This window comes from Thamnophis elegans, chromosome 3 (genome assembly GCF_009769535.1).
Source record: "Thamnophis elegans isolate rThaEle1 chromosome 3, rThaEle1.pri, whole genome shotgun sequence".
Lineage (NCBI taxonomy): Eukaryota > Metazoa > Chordata > Lepidosauria > Squamata > Colubridae > Thamnophis > Thamnophis elegans.
Genome location: NC_045543.1, coordinates 52,479,591 through 52,501,978, shown reverse-complemented (window position 1 = coordinate 52,501,978; position 22,388 = coordinate 52,479,591). Strand labels below are relative to the sequence as shown.

At 41.4% G+C, this 22,388-nt stretch overlaps 1 protein-coding gene across 1 annotated transcript in view; it reads left to right on the top strand.

Annotated features, from left to right (window-relative positions):
- LOC116506592 (PH and SEC7 domain-containing protein 3-like) overlaps positions 1-22,388 on the top strand; it is a 213,896-nt gene that overhangs the window by 1,192 nt on the left and 190,316 nt on the right. Inside the window, exon 2 of the mRNA XM_032214413.1 lies at positions 9,097-9,208. Coding sequence (XP_032070304.1) covers positions 9,097-9,208 — 112 coding nt within the window. The remainder of the gene's footprint in view (positions 1-9,096; positions 9,209-22,388) is intronic.

The following is a 22,388-nucleotide window of genomic DNA, read 5'->3' as shown; positions in this document are numbered from 1 at the left end:
TACCGTGCATTTAAAAAAAACAAAACAGTGCCCTGAACTATTTTTGTTCTGTTAATATGCTTTGCAATTTGGAGTGTTATAATGCTAACCTAAAGCATTTTGAGCAGGCTTTAATAAGGCTAATTTCTACCTATCCCTTCAGAATCCTCCGTGGATTAAAAAGTGCACAGATATCTAAAATTTACAATGAAAGTGCTTCAGCAGCCAAAACAAACTTGCAAGTTGACATATTTTTGCATCTCATTTGCTGCGGTTGTCACTTTGATTTTCTTCGCCTCTGTTTGTTCCCTGATCTTTCACCCTTTTATCTAATTTTAAGAGCAAATCCCATTGCACTTTGGAAGCTTTCTTGTGAGTGGAGAGATGCACAGGATGCGGTGGGCAATTAGGTTTTAAATCTTTTGGGGCAGGACCTGTCTGTCTTTATGTAGAATTTTTAATTACTCACACACACTGTAAAAATGGTTAATTTGTTGAACGTATGCAAATATGCATTTCCGCTCCTCGCATTTGTGCACGCTGGCTGTACATCTTGTAATCGCTCGCAGGTCTTTGTACATATGGTCTCTTCTCTTTTTTCTGCTTGATTGTGAGCATCTGTCCCTGTTTGTTCTCCTTATATGCAAAGAAGTGTGCGAAAGAGCTTTTTTCCTCTCCCATCTGATTGTTTGGCTCCTATTTTTAATTTGAAAGATCAAACTCAGTTTAACAGATTGCAGCAATGAACTAAGGGAGTTGGATCAATCAAGGTGCTTTCAAATGTTCACCAGTAGTTTTTTTTCTGAAAGAAAGGAAAACTTCTTGGGAACCAATGGTGGCGATGTTGATATTGAGCTCTGTTTTCACAGCTGCTTGGCATTAAGGCACAAATCGTTATTTTAAGGGGTAGTAAAGCATAGATTTCAGCTGATTTCTTGAAAGGGGGAGCTGTGGCTATGAGGCAGGGTTGGGGAGGACTACTGTGGGATTCTGCACTGCAGAAAGAAATGGAAGACCCCAGATTGTAGGACAGAAGGACTGTCACAAATCAGTGAGCTAATACTACATAGTGCCATCTACTTTAGACAACCCGATACTTGGGAGTAGGGGACAGACATTTATTTCTATGTATAATGCAGGACTGTAACCAAATGTTCAAGGAATGTTTGATTTATCCCAGCAGGATTCCAGGCCCTCTTCAATATTAAAAGGAGAAATGGTTTGGTTCTTTCCTTTAGAGCAGTGGTTCTCAACTTTTGGGGGTTGAACGATGCTTTCACAGGAGTCATCTAAGACAATTGGAAAGCAAATATTTTTGAAAAAATATGGAAAACATACAATAATTTTATGGTTGGGGTCACTACAGCACGAGGAACTCTATTAAAGTGTCGCAGCATTAGGAAAGTTGAGACCCACTGCTTTAGAGAATCATTTAACATTTGCTGGAGAATGATTGTCAGCCCTGTGAGGTAGACCAGACCGAGAAATCAAGCCCACAGGAAGATCAGAACTATACTTTAGTAAGTTTGGCTATAATAATAGAATCTTGTAAGCCTGATTATCTGAATCAGGGTGGTATCTGCCTGAACTGCTTCCAAATATTGTCTTGTGTCTTTAAATATGCATCAGCTCCTTTGTACTCCTAAGTAATGCTTCTTCCATATTCAGGTAATCTTTATTGCCTACTACGCTTGTGTTCCCTATCATATAAGCAAAGGTGAGGTCGTCTTCCATTCAGAAGATTATCTCCTGGTACCTAGATAGAAACAGCTGAATTTTTTTTTGTATGCAGTATGCAGAGTGTGCAGCTTTCACGCCTTCATCACAGTGACTTCCTGATTGTACTTTTAGATGGCAATAGCATGAAAGTGAGTTGCCATTTATCTTTTCCAGGATTGTCTTCATTTCTCAATCCGTCCTACACATCTGGAATGATTATGTGGTCTTCTCTCCATGTCCTGACCAGGTCTGATTATGACTGACATCTTTAGGATACTACACATTGCTTAGGTAGTAATCCAAGATAAAACCCAATGAACAGAACATATCCCACCAGCCAAATCTTTGGCAATGCTGCTAGATGCTGAGTGAGATGACTCCCTGTTGTAGATGTCTAATTATTTGAACATGTGTGCCTATAAGGCAGTGAATGCAAGCATGATGCATAAAAGTAATTGTGGCAAAACCCACGATGACTTTAAAATATGAAACGTCTCTGTTTGCATCCATCTTGGCTGGATTGCACTGAAATCAGCTGATCCCTTGATAATTTGATGCGTGATGGCTTTATTTGGCTTCATTCCTATTGGCATGCACTGTCTGAGTCAGCTGTTAAAAGTGATCTGGCAGAAGTGTTTTTAATCTCTGAAAAAGAGGTTGACTGAAGCCCATTTATCAGTTTATAGCAGTACAGGTAGTCGTCAACTTACGACCACAGTTGAGCCAAAAATTTATGTTGCCAAGTAAGAAATTTGATAATTGAGTTTTGCTCCATTTTACAACTTTTCTTGCCACATTTGTGAAGTGAATCACTGTAGTTGTTAACTTAGTAATACGGTTGTTAAGTGGATCTGGTTTCTCCATTGACTTTGCTTGTCAGAATATTGCAAAAGGTAATCACATAACTCTGGGCCTTGCAACCGTGAGTTGGTTGTCAAGCATTTGAATGTAAATGGGGGGGTGCTGCAACAGTCATAAGTGTGAAAAATGGTCACAAGTCACTTTTTTAGTGTCATTGTAACTTCAAACAGCCACTAAAGGAACTGTTGTAAGTCGAGGATTTCTTGTAGTCTAGATTTATTTATTATATTTTTATTCTGCCTTTATTACTTTATAAGTAACATATGGCAGCAAAGCATAGCTAATACTCCTTTCCTCCATCTATTTTTTCACACAACAACAACCCTGTGAGATGGGTTGGGCTGAGAGATCTGACTGGCTCAAAGTCATCCAGCCAGCTTTCTTGGCTAAGGCAGGACTTGAACTCATGGTTTCCCACTTTCTAGCTGGTGCCTTAACCGCTACACCAGACTTAGACTCTGCTTCACAATCCTGTCTCAGATAACCCAATTTTACGCAGATTTCTGAGAAATAAATTTGCTTGAATCTTGCTCTGAGGTTGAGTATGCAGTGTGCCATTTTCATGCATTCACCACAGTGATTTCCTGATTGTACTTTTGGATTCTGTTTTGCACATAACAGCCAGCTTTCCTCAGTCTGAATTATTTTAAGATGTGTACATTTCAGTTCCCATAATTCCCCAGCCAACTTGGCCATTGCTGAACAAAAGTGCACAAATAAGGGGTGGTGTACATATCTATCTATATAAAAATGGCTGTGTGTGTGTGTGTATGTGTGTGTTCCAGCATAACTCTGGAACGCCTCGAGCAATTTCAACCAAACTTGGTACACAGATGACTTACTCTTTGGAAACAAATACTGTGGGGGTAAAACACCCCTAACACCCCTCGGAGGTGCTTGTTCTGTTACGATACAGCCTGTTGTGCCTTCAAATGGATTCTACTGTACTGCTCTAAAATGGGTTCTACTGTACAGCGCAGTGGAGTTGCCATGGTAATGGCTTCACAGTACTCCCCAAGGGGGCTCCCTCTGGTAAGGGAGAAAATCCAACATTAAAAATTATGTTTGATCCGGACATTGTCCCTCTATAAATAAATACCCGGACAATGATGGGTTATCAGCTAGTATGATATAAAAAGTGAAAAATGGAAAATGCTTAAGCACATTTAATGGGGGAACAGAAAGGTAACCTTCGTTTGCACCTTTTGCAGTGCATGTGATCAGGGAAACTGCTTTTCATTGTGAAGATGATCCCTCCCTCCTCCATAGCTCTTTTGTTTTGTGAAAGATGTAAAGGTTTGTGTAACTGTGTGATTGAAAGTACTGTATATCTCCGGTGTATATTTGACTCAGATGCCATTTTTTACCCTCTATGAGTTCAAATCAGATCATTGGTAGAAGAAAAACCCAACAGCCAGAGACCCAAGTTGATGTCCATTCTTATCAAACTATGTTTCTGTCTCTATTGTGTATACCAGTTTCAAACCAGAAGTTCTTCATAAAATGACAGAACAATACAGGAAGTCAAACAGCCAGGCTGCCTGAAGAAATCTTGTGATTCTGGAAGACTTAATGGAACTTCTAAGGGAAAAACCAAATTCTGATAAAGTCCCAGCTCATTGCTGATTCTGCCAGTTCAGAGGCTGATACAAAGAAAGGAGGAACAATATCAGAATATCTTCCTAGTCCAATAAAAGCCTTACTGAAACAGCAGAATGGAACAAGATTGCATAGAATGGCCCACTTCAAACAAAAACATGATGGGCATCTTCAATAATGAAAAATTACTGTGGTTTGAAAATGCCACTGTGTTTTGTTAACTCGGAGCATTGCTTTGAAGCCTCTTGTTTACTTTGCATCTTATGGTTTTAGACCATAACTCAGGCAATTTTCAAACTTCAGATTCAGCAAAAATAATAATACCTGTCTTAGGCCTGAAGGAATCAAGGTAGCAGTCAGATAAGAAGAACATGGAGAGTGTAAACAATGATTCCTCCAGGATCTATTGTTCCCCTTTTAGAACACAAAGATGATGTGGAAAGAAGCTGAAACATTGTTTGGAAAGTTTATGTTACATCTGCATTTACAGTGTCCACTCAAGCATGGCTGAAAAAGAGGACATGAATTGCCTGTAGTAGGACCAAGATGCTACATAATTTTGCCTGGTACTATCTACCAGGAGTGGGTTCCAGCTTCTTCTACTGCCAGTTCGCTCAGGGATGCGCTTCACGGGTGTGTCCACTTGATGTGCGCTATGCGCACATGCACAGTAGGTAATGAAATACTTCTCTGCATGCGCAGAAGCAAAAAACAAGATGGTGGCGCCTATGACGCTGCCAATAGAACCAATTCAGGGGCGTGGCTGGCTGAGTTACTACCTACTCGGCTGAACTGGTCCAAACTGGTAGGAACCCACCTCTGGTATCCACTAACATGTATTGATGCAAATTTAGAAAACTGACTAAAAAGAGAAATCCAGTGTCCCTGAGAGAAGGCAACTGAGCACTCAATCTCTTGTCCAAGATCTAATAGGGGGAACATTCAATTTTTTTCAACTGACCGTGAACTATCTTTGTATGGGGTAGAGTACAAAGCAAAGACTGTTTTAAAAGAAGCCTGGTGCCATGCCCTTATTACCCTGTGCTACAACCGGGAGGCAATTAAAAGAAATAAATTGTACTAAGTTCAGCAGAGTTTATTCTTAGACAAGGGCCCCGGTCTTTGGAACGTTTTCCCAGATAAAAAGAGGCTTTGATATAAATTTCATCCAATGCCACCCAGGCTGGGTTAGGGATGTTGAAGAACTTCAAGTCCTAGACTGATATTGGGAGGTTATAAGGACTAGAATAGATGTAAACAAGGTCAGATTAAATAACTGCACGATGGAATTTACTGTTTGTTGGGGTTTGATCTAGCTTGATCACAGCTCCATTCTTGTCTTAAACTAAAATCTTACTCTTCCTAAAGGAGGCTTTTTGATGTGTGGGTCCTAGTTTGCTCCATAATACCTACTAGAGAAGTTGCTGGAGGTTGTGGCTGAGTGGGAGAGGGGCTTTGCCCAACTTTGGCTGGTGTGCCAATTTAGAGATTGGAATATTTGGCAATAGTCAGTCATGCACTGATCTTCTTGTTCATTGATTGCTGTATTGTGCTCTACATAAAACTGCTTTTGAAAATCACTTGGAATTTTTAACCAGACTAAAAGGGGACTGTTGATTTGCTGCAATGAATAAGGAAGTTAACCTTGATATTGATAGGCCAGATCTGTTATACCAAAGTGACAAGAAAAAAAAAACACGTAATAAATCCCCAAGCTGTTATCTACTAGCAACTTGGCAGACACCTCCCTAAATCACATGAGTATAAAGGGGGTAGAAAGTAAGGTAATTATACTTCCAGGTTTCTGTTAACGATAGCCAGTAAAACTACAATAAAAGTAGCTTTAGCTTTCTTGTAGATCTGATTTCCTGGTTTGGTCTGTATAGTGGAGCTGACTTTGCAACTTTGCAATTTTAATAAGATTTGTATGCCGCCCACTCCCTAGGGACTCTGGGCGGCTCACAACAAAAGCAAAAACATAGAATATTAAAAATACAATTATTTAAAGTAAAATCATCCATTCAATCATGTGGGGCTGGAGTTTAATCAACAGCCCCAGGCCTGCTGGATCGGTCAGGTCTTGTCGCTTTACGGAAGGCCGGGAGAGTGGTAAGGGTCCGGATCTCTGCGGGTAGCTCATTCCATAAGGCCGGTGCAGCTACAGAGAAGGCCCTCCCTCGGGGGGCTGCCAGCCGGCATTGTCCGGTCGATGGCACCCGGAGGAGGCCCAACCTGTGTGATCTTATTGGTCGTTGGGAGGTAAATGGCAGGAGGTGGTCTCTCAGGTAGCCAGGTCCAATACCATGTAGGGCTTTAAAAGTAATGACTAGCACCTTGAAGCGGGTCTGGAGACCAATGGGGAGCCAGTGCAGCTCGCGGAGGATAGGTGTAACATGGGTGTATCTGGGTAAATGGGTACACCCATTATCGCTCGCGCGGCTGCATTCTGGACCAACTGCAGTCTTCAAACACTCTTCAGGGGCAGCCCCATGTAGAGTGCGTTACAGTAATCCAGTCTTGAGGTGACGAGGGCGTGAGTGACTATTCGAAGTGCCTCCCGGTCCAGATAGGGCCGCAACTGGTGCACCAGGTGAACCTGGGCAAAGGCCCCCCTGGTCACAGCCTACAAGTGGTGTTCTAACATCAGCTGTGGATCCAGGAGGACCCCCAAATTGCGGGCCCTCTCCGAGGGGTGTATAACTTCACCCCCCAGGCTAAGAGGTGGAATGTCTGGACCATCTTTGGGGGGCAACATCAATAGCCACTCGGTCTTGTCTGGATTGAGTGCAAGCTTGTTCGCTCCCATCCAGATCCTGACAGCCTCCAGGCACTGGCATATCATTTCAACTGCTTCGCTGAGTTGGCACGGGGTGGACAGATAGAATTGAGTATCGTCCATATATTGATGATATTTAATCCCGTGCCGGTGTATGATCTCACCCAGCGGCTTCATGTAGATGTTAAATAGGAGGGGGGACAGGACCGAGCCCTGCGGCACCCCATATTTGAGGGGCCTAGGGGCCAATCTCTGTCCCCCAACCAACACCAACTGCGACCTGTCCGAGAGGCAGGAGGAGAACCACTTTAAGACGGTGCCTCCCACTCCCACCTCGCGTAACCGTCGCAGAAGGATACCATGGTCAATATCCTTCTAATCAGCTAATGGGATGTAGCAGATTAAGCAGTGACAAAGCTATGCTGTGTTGTGGTCATTGGTTACCAGTGTGCTTCTAAGTCCAGTTCAAGATTTTGGTTTGTTACCTTGAAACCCTTTAATGGCTTGGCACTTAGGTCCCTACAGGACCATTTTTCTCGGCTCTTCCTGTGCAAACCTTTAGGGAAGGACTTATGGAGGATCCCAGCCAGAAAGCATGGGGTTCTAAAGGATGGAGACCAATGAAGATGACTTTGATAGAAATATGGATGAACCATATCTTAGGGGCCGAAGCATCTTTAAGTCCAGAACAATGAGGTAATATTTGAAAACGGCTCATGCAGACTCCTCTATGTTTTACTGGATAGAAGAAAGAGACGGTACTGCACAATTTACTACATAGTTATTGTAGTCAATCTCAATAAAAGTAGTTTGAGCTTCCTATGGAGTGGATTTCCTGGTCCGGTCAACCTAATGAGGCCGAAATCAATTTAGGAAGTCTGATTATGTTATATTTTCTCCTCCTTATAGATCAGTGAATTAGGAAAGTGCCTGCTTGAGCTACACATGGCTTGTTCACCACTCTAGTGCTACAGCAGATGAGAGTTGGTAAGGCAGAAAGGGAAGCAGCTTTTCCTTTAAACGCTAACAACCTGTACTTACCATTACAAAATGCAGTTTACAATTCAGGACAGGGATGAAATGCTACTGGTTCGGACTGGTTTGCCTGAACTGGTAATAAAAATGCTACTGGTTCGCCTGAACTGGTAGTAAAAAAAATGAAACCGGTTAGTTTTTCCGACGATTAGCTGTGACACACGATTTATATTAGCTAGAAAGCGGATTCCACCCCCCCACCCCCCGCTCACTGCTCACTTACCTTTGCCAACTTACAATATAAATCTTGGCATTCCCTATTGCAGTAGTTGACAGAGAGTCATCGGTTGTTAAGTGAGTACCTTTCCCAGTCCAAGCCATTCTACTCTTAGTTACTCCCAACCCCCATCCTCAATAAGGTAAGAGACTGCCTCCAACTTCTCTCACTTGCCTGTCACTCACCCATCTCTGCCCTTTGGGCATCTGTCTTGTGAACTATGTGGCCCTGGGACTGCTTGCCATGCCCAGGGAAGCCTCAGCCTCCGTTCAATGCTGCCTACCCTAGTAAGTGCCAGCTGGCATTCATTTGCTCAGCTACTTTCTCTCCCACTTCCTCATACTGACCTTTTGCATTTTGTGTCCAGCTGAAGCAGAAATACCTTACTGCCTTTGCTGTCTCCTTTTCAGACCTGGTTTCTGTAGGGAAAATTCCCTACATGCAACTTCCTGAACCTTTGGAAAAGCTGTGTTGTCTTCATAAAAGCTGTGTTGTCTTTGGAAAATTTCACTGTCTTTCCAAAGGCTTTCTGAAGACAAGGTACCTTGGTTCAAGCATTGCTGTCCCTTGGTGCACTCTTTCACCCAGTTGAAGGTTACAAACAGACATTTAATGCTACATAAATGAAGACTTGCTAGAGGAATCCTTCTTCTCAAGACAGTGTGATTAAGATGTGTGTGTTAATTTTAGTGAAAAGCAATAAACTGCAAAAAAAAAAAAAAAGAAAAAAAAGGTGTTGAATGCTGCTGGAAATAAACCTTCAAAATATTCTCTTTTTCTCTCTTAAATACTTTTAAAAGCCGGTATATGTATTTTTGAAACTCCTATTTCTGTTGCTTTGAGATGAGGGATTGCTAGTGGGAGGTGCCATGGTGAAATGAACATGTTTTCATTTTATTTCTGTCTGCAGGGAGAAACATTTGTTTGGGTTAATGGTGCATCAGCTCACTCCCAGACTGTTGCCAAGGCCAAATATGACTTTTTATTTGGTGAATCAGAAAATGAAACTACTTCAGAATCAGGTAAGCACCAATGTTTCTTCTCGGAGGCCACTTTCACCTCCTCACTCATTATACATATAGTATTATTTTAACTTAGAGCTCATGCTGATTCTGAATTTATGAATTTTATGAGGTAAAAATTTCTCAATCTGGGTGCCTTCCAGATGTGTGGATTTCAATTTCCAGAATTCCAGGCGTTGACCAGGCAGTCGGATATTCTGGTTGCTGAAGTCTCTGCATCTGGACAGCAACCAGTTGGATTAAGAATTCTGCATAAATAGATTACCACCTTTCATCTGTACTACAGAAGTTCCTGTAGTAAAGCCCAGAATTCTGGCTGCAAATTATTGCAGTCGTAAATTGAGTGACCTGACTTGATTTTATGACTCTCTTTTGTTTACAACAGTAATTAAGCAAGCCTCTGTGATCCTTAATCGAATTGTATAGTTTCTAAACAAATTGCATGGTCTAAAGTCCAAATCCAGCTTATCCAATGGTGTTTTGTGCTGAAAAGCAGCAAAAAACATTGCAAACATGATCGTGTGGCTGTGGGATGCTGCAACGAATTGTAAACGTGAAATGATTGCCAAGTGCCCAAAATGTGATTATGCGACTGTAAGGGTGTCGTGACTATTGTAATGTTGAGAATGAATTGTAATTAACTTTTTTTGAGTGTCATAACTTTAAGCGATTGTTAAGTAATTGGCCATAAATTGAGGATTACCTATAAAGTTGTAGATTTGGATTCAGCAGGAATCCTTGTTAGAGGTGTACTTCTTAACTAGCATAAGCAAAGCACTGAAAGAGTTCTGACTTGTTAGGTTACAGAATTTCCTATTAAAACATCATGTTCATTTTATTCTCTAAAATACATGACTCTTGCCTGGCTAGCAACAGTTAAAAACTACATCACTTCATCATATGCACACATACACACCAACAAATATAGATTGAGTCAGCAACTGAAGAACAAAAACTAGTTAATGTAACCAATGTGCTATCAATGAATGTTAACAGATGTTCAATCAATTTATCTATTTGGGGGACTGAACTGGGCACACCAACCAAAGGAATGTAGAAATTGCTATAACTATGTCCCACCTTAATAACTTTAACAAAGGGCCCATTTGTTAAATAAACAGAAATAAAGCACTATGAATAAAATACACAGAGGAAAACTGCAATAGATCTGGAAGGATGTATAGGAGGTAAATCCACTTACCTGAAGTAGTTTTTATTTAGTTTAAAACATGAAATTGGACCCTTTGAAATATTTGAATTAACTGAGCTGTTAATTTCCTAGTGTAGTAATAGCAGTAGCCTACTCTAGTTTTTCTCCCTAGAGAAATCATACATTTCCCTAGCCAGCATAGGTGGGAGTTGGTCCATAAAAGTTCCCAAGATTGAGGAATATAAGTCTATTGTATCAATATTTATTCGGATGCTGAACTTCACAGTGGATTTTCAGGAATTCTGGATTGCAAGGCATAGTTTTGTTTTTTATTTATCTCATAATACTGATCTTAAAAGAGAATTAGGAAAAGCTGGAATGAACTGTCATTATTCTACCATTCTTTTTCAATCAGCTAAAGAACTTTGGCTTTGCTTCTAGCCTTACAACTAGGTAAAGTAATCCTCAATTTGCAACCGTAATTGAGCCTAGAATTATGATAATAACTTGTTATTGTTAAGTGAGTCACCACATGACCGGACCTGATTTTTTGACACTTCACAGTAATTATTAAGTACATGAAGCAGTCATTAAGTGAACAATGCAGTCATTAAGCGAATTCAATATATCCAATAGTACTCTTTTTGCTGGAAACTGGAAATAAACACCAGGAAACATGGAAAATCATGGTCACAGGACACTGCAAACAGCTCTAAAAGTGAGCTGGTTACCAAGGTCTCAACATATGACATGACCATGGGAGGGAGGTGCAGCCATTGCAACTTTGAAATCAGGTCATCAACACCCCCCTCCCCCTTTTGGGGAATGTCTGTCATTACTTCAAACAGTTGCTAAGTGACTGGCTGTAAATCAAAGATTAATTGTAGATGATTGAGAGATGTTGATGCTGGATGAAAAGATCTGGGAACTTCTATCTAGAGGACCACTGCAATAACAATTGTGGTCTTTTGTTCTGTCTATAGCTGCCTTCTACAACCTATGGAGTGATTCTCGAAATAATTGCAACTAGTTAGTTTCTGTGTTTAAGCATTGGCAAAGTTTGTCAGTCTTGTGGAATGAACTTCCTAATACCACCTCCCACAGGCACACAGAGCCACTCATTCTTTTAAAAAAAATTGAAGAAAGAAGTTTAGCTCATGAAAACTAAAAGGGCATTTATTCTAAATGAATGGAGAAGAAAGACGCCATTGATTCTTTGGGGAGATTGTAAAAACATTGATTTTTCAAGTGAAAAAAATCTCCAAAGTGCCTCATAAGAAATATTTGCCTACTTTCAGAGCTTGGCTGGTGCCAGGCAGCGTTTTTAATGTGAAATTTGTTTATGGAACACTTTTGACTGAAATTATTCTACTAAGTCAACCTCTTCTTCGGAAATCATAGCACTCTAAATGTGGTGCCCAGGATACAAATCAGTGTAGATGGGAAGAGAAGGACAGCTGTGATTAGACAACTTAATAGTAGGGATTTTAAAGTAACTAAGTAAAATAGTTGGTCAGTCATTTGTCTTTTAATTGGTTGCTTAAGCTAATATTCATAGTCCCAACAACGTGGACATTTCTTGGAGACCTAGAAGAAAATGCAAGAAAACTTACGCAATAAACCAACTTTGTCAGTGAAGAAAATTTATGGATTTGCCTGCTTAAAGTTTTTTAGCAGCAGCAAGCCATCATTAACCAAAATATCACTGATAAAAATAGCTCTCATTGATCACCTGACCAGTAATTTTTCTTTAAGGATTTTTCTTCTGCTAAAATGTCATTAACTTATCAGAGATAGTTTCATGTACCCAAACTACTGCTTTGATTTTTTTCCACTTTTTTTTTTCATTTGGGAATTGCACAAATGAAGAAATTCATTTCATTTCTTCTCTTGAAATTTCTGTTTTCTAAATATAATTTCTTTTGAATTAGATCTGATTTCCTCACTTTGTAAACATAATTGCTTGACATACATTATGCATAATGTATCATTATGTAGAATGTATGTCATATATAAAATCATACATAAAAATCATACATAAAAGGTATCCCTTTTAGTATGAAATGGTTAAATATGCAGGCCTTAGCCAGGTAGTTTTCTAATCCTTTATGCAGACTATTACATCATCAAGAAAAACTATTGAAAAGTAAATATGTATTTATTAATTTCAAAAGGCTGTGCAACTCCCAAGTGATGTGGGGCGGCTTACATAATTAAAAGTGAGAAAACAAATACAGTAAAAAAGAAAATTTACACATGTGACTGGAGCAAACGTGTATTCACCAAAGGTTCAACAACTGAACCATGATTTAAAGACTTTCCCTTACATGAACACTTGTAAGAAGGGAGCCATATGTATTTCTGGGGGAGGGGGGGTCCTATTCCAGAGAGCAGGCACTGCAACAGAGAAGGTACATTTCCAGGGCCCTTGACAGGTGACAGTGTTGAATAGAAGGGACCTGGAGTGTCTGCCCCCTACCTGATCTCACTGGATGTGCAGAAACCATTGGCTTCTCAGATAACCAAGATCTATGTCATGAAGAATGTTATAGGTGACAAACAGCCCCTTGAATTACACACAGAAGCAAACTGGCAACCTGCAGCTGTCTGCATTTCCATTATCATGGGAACCAGCAGTTAAGCAGTTGCAGTGATGCCAGTTGAAATACCGTAAAGATGATCTCAAGGTTTAATGAATTAAAACAACTAATTACATTATAATTCAATTAAAAGTTTTAATAGACCAACTCTTATTATTAAAGAATGATGTGTTTGTGTATGTGTGTATATACCTAGCAGAATTCATTACATAAAGACAGACAGGTAAAGGTAAAGGTTCCCCTCGCACATATATGCTAGTCTTTCCCAACTCTAGGGGGCAGTGCTCATCTCCGTTTCAAAGCCGAAGAGCCAGCACTGTCCAAAGACGTCTCCATGGTCATCTGGCCAGCATGACTAAATGCCAAAAGCACACGGAACACTGTTACCTTCCCACCAAAGGTGATTCCTGTTTTTCTACTTGCATTTTTACATGCTTTCGAACTGCTAGGTTGGCAGAAGCAGGGACAAGTAACAGGATCTCACTCCGTTACGCGACGCTAAGGATTCGAACTGCCAAACTGCCGACCTTTCTGATCGACAAGCTCAGCATCTTAGCCACTGAGCCACTGTGTCCCAAAGACAGATACTGGAGCTTAAAACAGGGTTTCTCAGTCATGGCAACTTTAAAATATTGAAGTCCAACTCCCAGAATGCTGGCTGGGGAATTCTAGGAGCTGAAGTCTACACATATTAATATTACTAATGTTGAGAAACACTGGTCTAAAGTATACAAGAAAACTTTTCAAAGTGTTGGTCCTTTCTAAATGATACAGACATTACAATCATCCACCCATCAGTTTATACCAATATTAAACTCGACAACTTTTAAAGTGTATGGATCTGACTTAGGAACTCTAAGAGTAAAAGTTGACTCACATTAAGGTTGCCAAGATCAAAAACATTTATTTATACCTACAGCCGCAATTTGTCCATCTGTCCCAACTCCTCTTTATCCCCCGGTTCTGAGACTCTCCCCTTGTAATAAGCTTTTATTCTGATTATCTTAAATATGAGAGAGTTTGAAATGGAGAATATTTATAAGTAGAACACTTTATCCTATATAATACCAGTGGCCACCTTAGTAGGATAGGCAGAAATATTGACCTTCAAAAATTGTTAAGGTTAGCAGGAAAATAATAGTAATTTTCCTCAGAAAAGCAAAATGTTTTGGAAAGAAAATTGATACTTTTACTTTCTTTATACCAAGAGGTTCTGTTAAAACCTTTCGCTTTGTTGTTCTAATATTTGTGGTAGGCTTTTAGTGCAATTCAATTGTTCAGATTATTAGTGACACTGATTATTGGATTAAAGCTGGAAACCTTGTTTAATAAAATTTAACAGTGAACACATTTGTTTGGATTGTGGCCAAGAAGTATAAAGCAAGCTGCATTAAAGTGGAGTAAGATTTTAAGCTGCCCCTCGTCCCCGTAGTTATTAATATATAAAAGTTATTTCTTTAATGCTTGAAGAATTAAATAAAATTCCACCTGAAGTCATATGAGTCACTTAAAACATATTTTTCCTGGTGCTTTGGAATCTGTCTTTGTTCTTGATGACTACAGTACATAGGCAAGTCCCTATAGGTGTTTTGGTAAGATTTTTGGAAACAGACTAATGTTTGGGTTAGAGTGACCCAGCTGGCCTTTTTCCTATAGCAGAACTACCATATGAGATGCACTCCTCCCCCCCCCCCACAAAAGAGGCTGAAAATTTGGGTGCATCTTATGCTCCGAATGTAGCCCTGTCCACCCGCTGCCCTGCCCCTTTGGCCACCGCACATCCTCTTACTGCCCGCAGAGATTGCCATAGACAATGGCTTGCGTTTTTGGGCTCTGTGCCTCGCATTTTCAGCCTCCAAACACTCCTTTTGACACCTGTTCAAGTCTGCAGGGATTGCCAGAGCACATTGCTGCCAATCGCTGCCTCCCTGCATTGCTTTTTTGACTTCTGCGCATCACGTTTTATGCCTCCGCATTCCCCAATTTTGGCCTCTGTGCATTGCATTTTTGGGTGGCGATTGGCATCCATGTGCTTTGGTGATCCCTGCAGCCTTGAACGGAGCGTTTGGAGGCTGAAAATGCGAGGGGCGAAGCCCAAAATGGCAACCCAGAACAGCTGCTTCTGCGCTTTGCCTGCTTTATTCCCTGGAGCTCCCTGCTACGATCAGCTTATCAGCCCCAATGAGCGCTTAACGCACACGCTCACAACCAGCGAACTAATGTGCTGAAGCTGACCAGGCTAAGGCTGCTAGCCAGATGAATACCTGGAAGGCAGTGGCAGATTCCCCCCCACCTATTTTCCTCCCCAAAAACTAATGTGTATCCTATACTCTGGAGTGTCTTATACTCCGAAAAAGACAGTATTTAACTCACAGAGATAATAACTGACGAACACTTTGGGGACTGTATCTCTGCAGATTTCTTTCCAAAGCATATTCCTCCGCTGGATGTAGGAATCATACTTAATTGAGGAAACATCTACAGTAAAATAGATAAGAGTTAATTGCATTTCCTTTCCCACCTCCTTAATGAGGTAAGCAACCAGATTGACAAGAGAACTGTGAACCAAATGTGTAGCATAGTGCCAAAGGCTTGGTTTACTGTACATGTTGAGCTATCATCCAGGTGTTTAGAAGTGGTAGATTCATACAATATGAGGAGCTATTGGCAGGCAAACTTCCTTTCGTCTTAGTGTAATGTGTAATTTCATCCAGAGAATCCAAACCTATAGGTTGCCTGCATTTCATTAGGATCTATTCTTCTACCATCCTTGACAGGGTAGAGGAATACAAGATGGAAAGAAAGGAAAACACATTATAAGTTTAACAATGTACAGGTAGCCCTCAATTTATATTCGTTTAGTGGCCATTCAAAGTTACAATGGCACTGAAAAAAAGTGACTTCTGACTGGTTCTCACACTTACGGCTGTTGCAACATCCCCAGAGTCAAGGGATCAAAATGCAGGCGCTTGTCAGCTGGCATGTATTTATGACTTTTGTTGTGTCCCCGGGATCACTTGATCACCATTTGCCACTTTCTGACAAGCAAAATCAATGCAGGAAGCCAGATTAGTTCAATGACCACATGATTCACTTAACTGCAGTGATTCCCTTAACAGTTGTGGCAAAAAGTTCGTAAAATGGGGCACAATTTGCTTAACTGTGTTGCTTAGCAAAAGAAATGTATCGGTTTGGGAATAGCAGGGGGGAAAGGATGGGGGGCACAGAAACAGAAAGCAAAGAGTAGTGGGAAGCTTGGTTGGATGGAAGTAGGGCCACTGCCTTAGATGCTTGGTGACCATCAGAAATTCACCTTGGTTTTCCAGAATATGCTGGTGTTCACAACCTGGAGTATCCTAGTACCTTCGCTTCCATGAATTGGGGTGGAAGATGGGACTAAATCTGGGGACACGGTGGCTTAGTGGCTAAGAGTTGCCATGACTGAGAAACCCTGTTTTAGGCTCCATTATCTCTCTTTGGGACACGGTGACTCAGTGGCTAAGACACTGAGCTTGTCGATCAGAAGGTTGACAGTACAGCAGTTTGAATCCCTAGGGCTGCATAACGGAATGAGCTCCTTTTACTTGTCCCAGCTTCTGCCAACCTAGCACTGTAAAAATACAAGTAGAAAAATAGGGACCACCTTAGTGGTAAGATAGCAGTGCTCCGTGGGCCTTCTGTGTTTAGTTAGGCCGGCCACATGACCACAGAGACGTCTTTGGACAGCACTGGCTCTTCGGCTTTGAAACGGAACTGAGCACCGACCTCTAGAGTTGGGAACGACTAGCACATATGTGCGAGGAGAACCTTTACCTTTACCTATGGGAGTAAAACCAGCCCCTTCCCCACCTCATTCTTCCTTTTTTTTCACCTTGTCTTTCCTTTTATCCTAGAAGTTTGTCAGACTAGTGTGATCGGCTTCAAATACCACCATTATACCAGAGCCGTGTGTCCACGTACCCCCTTCTGCTTCTTTCCATCTCTGGTTTAAAAAGAATAAAAGGAAACCCCCTGTTTCTCAATGTTTATCAAACACGCACATTTCATTTGGCCTTCAATTTCCTTCTCTTCTATGTTTTTGTGACGGCTGGAACTGACAAGGCAGAAAAGGAGAACCCTGAGACCACACCAGATTGTTATATAAACACGGTGCGGGGACCATCAACAGTCCAGACTGCCAAAAGAGCTTCAGGCAGTTTGTTACAAGAAAGAGAAGTTGAGGGGTGTGGGGGAGGGAGAGGGGAAGGGAGAGAAACTGAGGATTTAGACCTCGGGCTCCCACACATGTATATGAGTACATTCTGTAGAAGCTGATTGTAGAGATTTTAGAGATTTTTTAGAGATTTTATTAATATTTGTAGGCCGCCCTTTTCCCTGAGGGGACTCAGGGCGGCTCACATAAAATCAGGGAGGGGGAATACAAACATTGACATAGAGACATATAATAAAATAGCAAGCAACATACATTCATCATTCGGGAGGGGCGCCTATCCTTGTCCCCAGGCCTGACGGGCTAGCCAGTTCTTAAGGGCTGTGCGGAAGGCCTGGACGGTGGAGAGGGTACGAATCTCCACGGGGAGCTCGTTCCAAAGGGTCGGGGCTACTACTGATTGTAGTTGCTGTGGCTCTTTAGTTACTGCAATCAAAGTATTTTATCTACTAAAGCTGAGTCCTTGACTTTCCTATGAGAACGGCTGAGTGCAGTTTGAACTCTTAGAGAATTAGAATTATTGCACTGCCCACATTCAATCCTTGATGGTTGTAACTATATTCCCGATTATGCCTGCTTTGTTTTAAAGAAACATTTTTTCTTAGGTCTTTTGCGCAAGCTGTCCTATGAGACCCAGGTTCAATTGGAAGCAGCCAAAGTTAAAACAATTTGTGGACTGATAAGCCATTGCTATGTCCTGTCTGCTACAAATAATACTAACATGCTTAAATTTATCTGCAGCCACTCCTTGTTCAGTTGCATCCCGCAATCCAGCTGCCCTTGCTTGTCTTAATTTATGTGTTCTACAGGCTTTCTCAGGTGTAGCATACAAACCATGCTGCTCATTTTCCAAGAAGAATTAGTGACAATATTTTTATTGGCTCTGTATGCTTTCTGATACCGCTGTATACATTGTATGCTAAGGGGACTGTAATTTCTTAGGATAATATAAACACGGGTAGTCCTCGACTTACAACCACAATTGAACCCAAAATTTCTGTTGTTAAGTGAGACATTTGTTAAGTGAGTTTTGACCCATTTTATGACTTTTCTTGCCATAACTATTAAGTGAATCACTGCAGTTGATAAGTTAGTATCCTGGTTGTTAAGTAAATCTGGTTCCCCATGGACTTTGCTTATCAGAAGGTTTCAAAAGAGGATCACATGACCCTAGGACACAGCAACGGTCATAAGTTACCAAGCATCTGAATTTTGATCACATCATAGGATTCTGTAAAGATCGTAACTGTGAAAAATGGTGATACGTCACATTTTTCAGTGTTGTTGTAACTTTGAACTAAAGGAACTGTTGTAGGCCGAGGACTACCTGTATCAGCAGTATTGTACATTCATTACCAAGCTGGCCATGGAGAGGAAAATCAGTAATGCACTGGACTAAAGCCCAACTACTGGAGTTCTGATATTATTGAAAAAACCTTGAGACCTAGAAATCTGCCCTTTTCTTTTTATCCACCGCCTGAATTATCTCCCCAGAACAATCATGTGCTTTTTGCTTTGCATGCAGTTTCTCAAAGTCGAAATACACATAAACTCATAAATTTCTATCGTTCACCTTGAATTTGGTGTGCACAATTAGGCTCCCAATCACAAAATACCCACAATTATTTAGCACAAATCTTTCTTTCTTTCTTTCTTTCTTTCTTTCTTTCTTTCTTTCTTTCTTTCTTTCTTTCTTTCTTTCTCCCTTCCTTCTTCCTCCCTCCCTCCCTCCCTCCCCTCTTTTTCTTTCTTTCTTTCTTTCTTTCTTTCTTTCTTTCTTTTTCCCTTCCTTCCTTCTTCCCTCCCTCCCCTCTTTTTTCCTTCCTTCCTTCCTTCCGTCCTGCCATCCTTCTTTGTTTCTTGCTTTCCTTCCTTCCTTCCTTCCTTCCTTCCCTCCCTCCCTCTTTCTTTCTTCCTTCCTTCCCTTCCTTCCTTCCTTTCTTTCTCCCTCCCTCCCTCTTCCTTCCTTCCTTCCTTCCTTCCCTTCCTCCCTCCCTCTTTCTTTCTCCCTTCCTTCCTCCCCTCTTTCTTTCTTTCTTTCCTCCTTCCTTCTTTCTTTCTTTCTTTCTTTCTGTATTATTGGAAACAGGGGAGAGCTGTGGGGTGACAAACTGTCCCCTAATCATCTGTATGCTCCTCAAAGAAAGGGCTCAGTTCTGATAAAGTACCTACACTGTCACAGAGCCTCTGCTGCTGAGTAAGACCGAATTTCCAATGTCATTCCATTTTTCTCCTTCTGTGGCTCTTGCTGCTGGTGCCGCTGCTGCTGCAGATATGGAATACAGTTCCCTCTCTTTTCACCGATAGTCATCTCTGCCAGATTAAAAAGAAGAAGAAGAAGAAGAAGAAAGAAAGAAAGAAGCTTACGGTAGCTCTGCTGCCTTAAGGTAGCCTAGGTGGGCTCGTTTTCAGCTGTAGCAGGAATGCGACTGACTGCAGTTCTTTTTCTCCCCCCCCCCCTTTGATAATGCTCAGAAGGCTTCCATTTACATCACCCTGTGTGCATTGCAGAGCGCCCGTGCGGCTTCTGGCGCTGCCTCAGCCAGGAAATTTGAAACTATGCTGATTCCAGTTGATTTAGAAGGGGCAGCGTTTACCATAAGCTGGAATCCTTATTAGATACACTGATGATTTCACTGACCAATGGGTAACTGCTGGAGCTACAGTAACCTTTGTGAGTAGTCAGCCTCTGTTCAGACAAATTATATCTGTTTCTTGTTCTTGTTGAGCGGGGTAGGACTTTCTACGGCCCGTGTGCACACTCAAACACAGATGTCAAACCATTTTGTTCATCTCTTTAGCCTTTAGATATTTTGCTTCCTCAGGTTGATGACTCTGTCAGTTAAGTGGCCTGCAGCAATTTCTTAACATTTCAATTAGGGGAGGAATTGTTGCAGGCACCACTGATCATGTATACGTCTATATATATGTATAGATACACCTTCCAGTGCTCTGTCAAGTTACGAATTCTTAAGGAGAGATATCGACCCTTAGGAAGGCTGGGGCTACTTCCAAGCTGTGCTTGCTTTATGGCTCACTTTTCTTATGCAGCTGCAGACCTCTGGACTATCTATACGATCAAATGTAGAGGTGGGGTGTGTGTATGTGTGCAGAGGGAGGGGGGAAGACAAGGGGGTGGAATCATAACAAAATGGTTACCTGCAGTGGGTTGTGAAGAACTTACACAGTTCAGTTTTACTATCTGGCTGCCTCCCTGCTTCTCTTGTGGTGAATTAGCATTTGAATCATGTTCCTTTTCTTGGGAGATGGTTATTTTGCGTGGGTTGGGGGGTGGGAAAGGAAGGATTGACGTGATGCGCTTGCTGCTTTAACCAGACATGATGCTCTATGGCTTGATGGAGAGGGGGAGGGGCATCCCTTAAAGAGCTGGTGGCTTTTTCGAAACTTTGCTGCCTGAGTCCCACATTAGGACTCGTCTCTGGCAATTGCAGAGAACCTTTCAGTCAGTTGTTATTATTATTATCATCACCATCGGTGGGTGGTGAAAAGACTAGTGGTGGTGTGAGGCTGGCACCATCAGGCCACAGAATAGTACTTTTGTGGATTTCGTTTTGTGTGAGTGCATAATCAAGTGGGATGGCCTCATGCATTTGTTTCCAGCTGATAAATAGCCCTTGAATTCTTCTTTAGAGAAGCAAAGTCTTTGCCACAGTGCTTGGCATGAAATAATAATACTGCTTAGTGCTTCTGAGTGCACCAAATGCTTTGCTTTGCATTTTCATTAATTGAGTTGTTAGACTTACTGCCTTAATGTTTCTCAAGGAGCTCAAATGGTGTTTCTCTAGGTCAGTGGTAGTCAACCTGGTCCCTACTGCCCACTAGTGGGCGTTCCAGCATTCATGGTGGGTGGTTGTAGTTTGCTAAAACTCTGCTTTATAAATTTTATAAAGTAAAGTTACTTCCCTACTTTATAAATCACCATTAATATGGAACTGGTGGGCGGTTAGAAAATTTTACTACTAACAGAGATACAAAAGTGGGCGGTAGGTATAAAAAGGTTGACTACCCCTGCTCTAGGTTTAGATCTTCCTGTTTCATTCTGACCACAACCTTGGGAGATAGATTGGGCTGAGAGAAAGCAATTAGCCCAAAGAAGTTGGTGAGTTTGAACCTGTCCCCCAAATCCTAATTCCCTGACCGCTGCTCCACTCTGTTTTTAGTAATGAAGGGATGCAGTGGGATGAAGATCTACTGGGATTCAGGTCCCTGTTTCCCTGAAAATAAGACTTCTCTGGATAATAAGCCCAATCAGGCTTTTGAGCGCATGTGCTAAAAATACGCCCTCCCCCCCCAAAATAAGCCCTCCCTGAAAATATTGCAACACAGCAGCAGTCATGAGGTGACCACACTCGTTGCTCCTGCACCTCAAAAATAATAAGATCTCCCTGGAAATAAGGCCAAGCGCTTATTTTGGGGGGTTCAAAAGAAAATAAGACCCTGTCTTATTTTGGGGGAAACACGGTAGTCCCCAACTTACAACTATACGCTTAGTGGTCATTGACACAATGGCCCTGAAAAAAGTGACATGACCATTTTTCACACTTTTGAATATTACTACATCCCCCATGGTCATGTGACCAAAATTCAGATTCTTGGCAACGGACGAAGGTTGCAATGTCCCAGAGTCATTCGATTACTTTTTGCAACCTTCTGACAAGCAACGTTAATGGGGACTCACTCAACAACTCTGTTACTAACTTAACAACTGCAGTGATTCATTTAACAACTATGGCAAGGAATGTGGTAAAATGGGTCAAAATTCACTTAATAACTGTCTTGCTTAGAAACAGAAATTTTGGGCTGAGTTGTGCTCATAAGTCAAGGACTACCTGTATTGGCTTGTCTGTAAGGACTGTGTGAAAGAAGCTTCAATTAACTTTGGGTTTTTCAATTTATAACTGACACGCCATTATATTTATATAAAGAAAAACACTTCTTGATATCTGATAGCTATTGTGCATACTAAGCTATGTGTATAGAAACCAAAACTTCTTTCAGGCTTAAGGGTTTATTAGCCAGAGATCCTATGCTGGGTCTTTCTGTTCCACAAAGCTTTGCTTAGGGCACAGTAAGTTGCTTTTCTACATAACAGTTGCAGGACCAACTTGCACTTAAGATCCTGCTTTTAAGGCAACCTTGTTTATTACTTCAGTCCTTAAGCACACAATTAACATTCCACACACCCCTCGGTCTCACCGT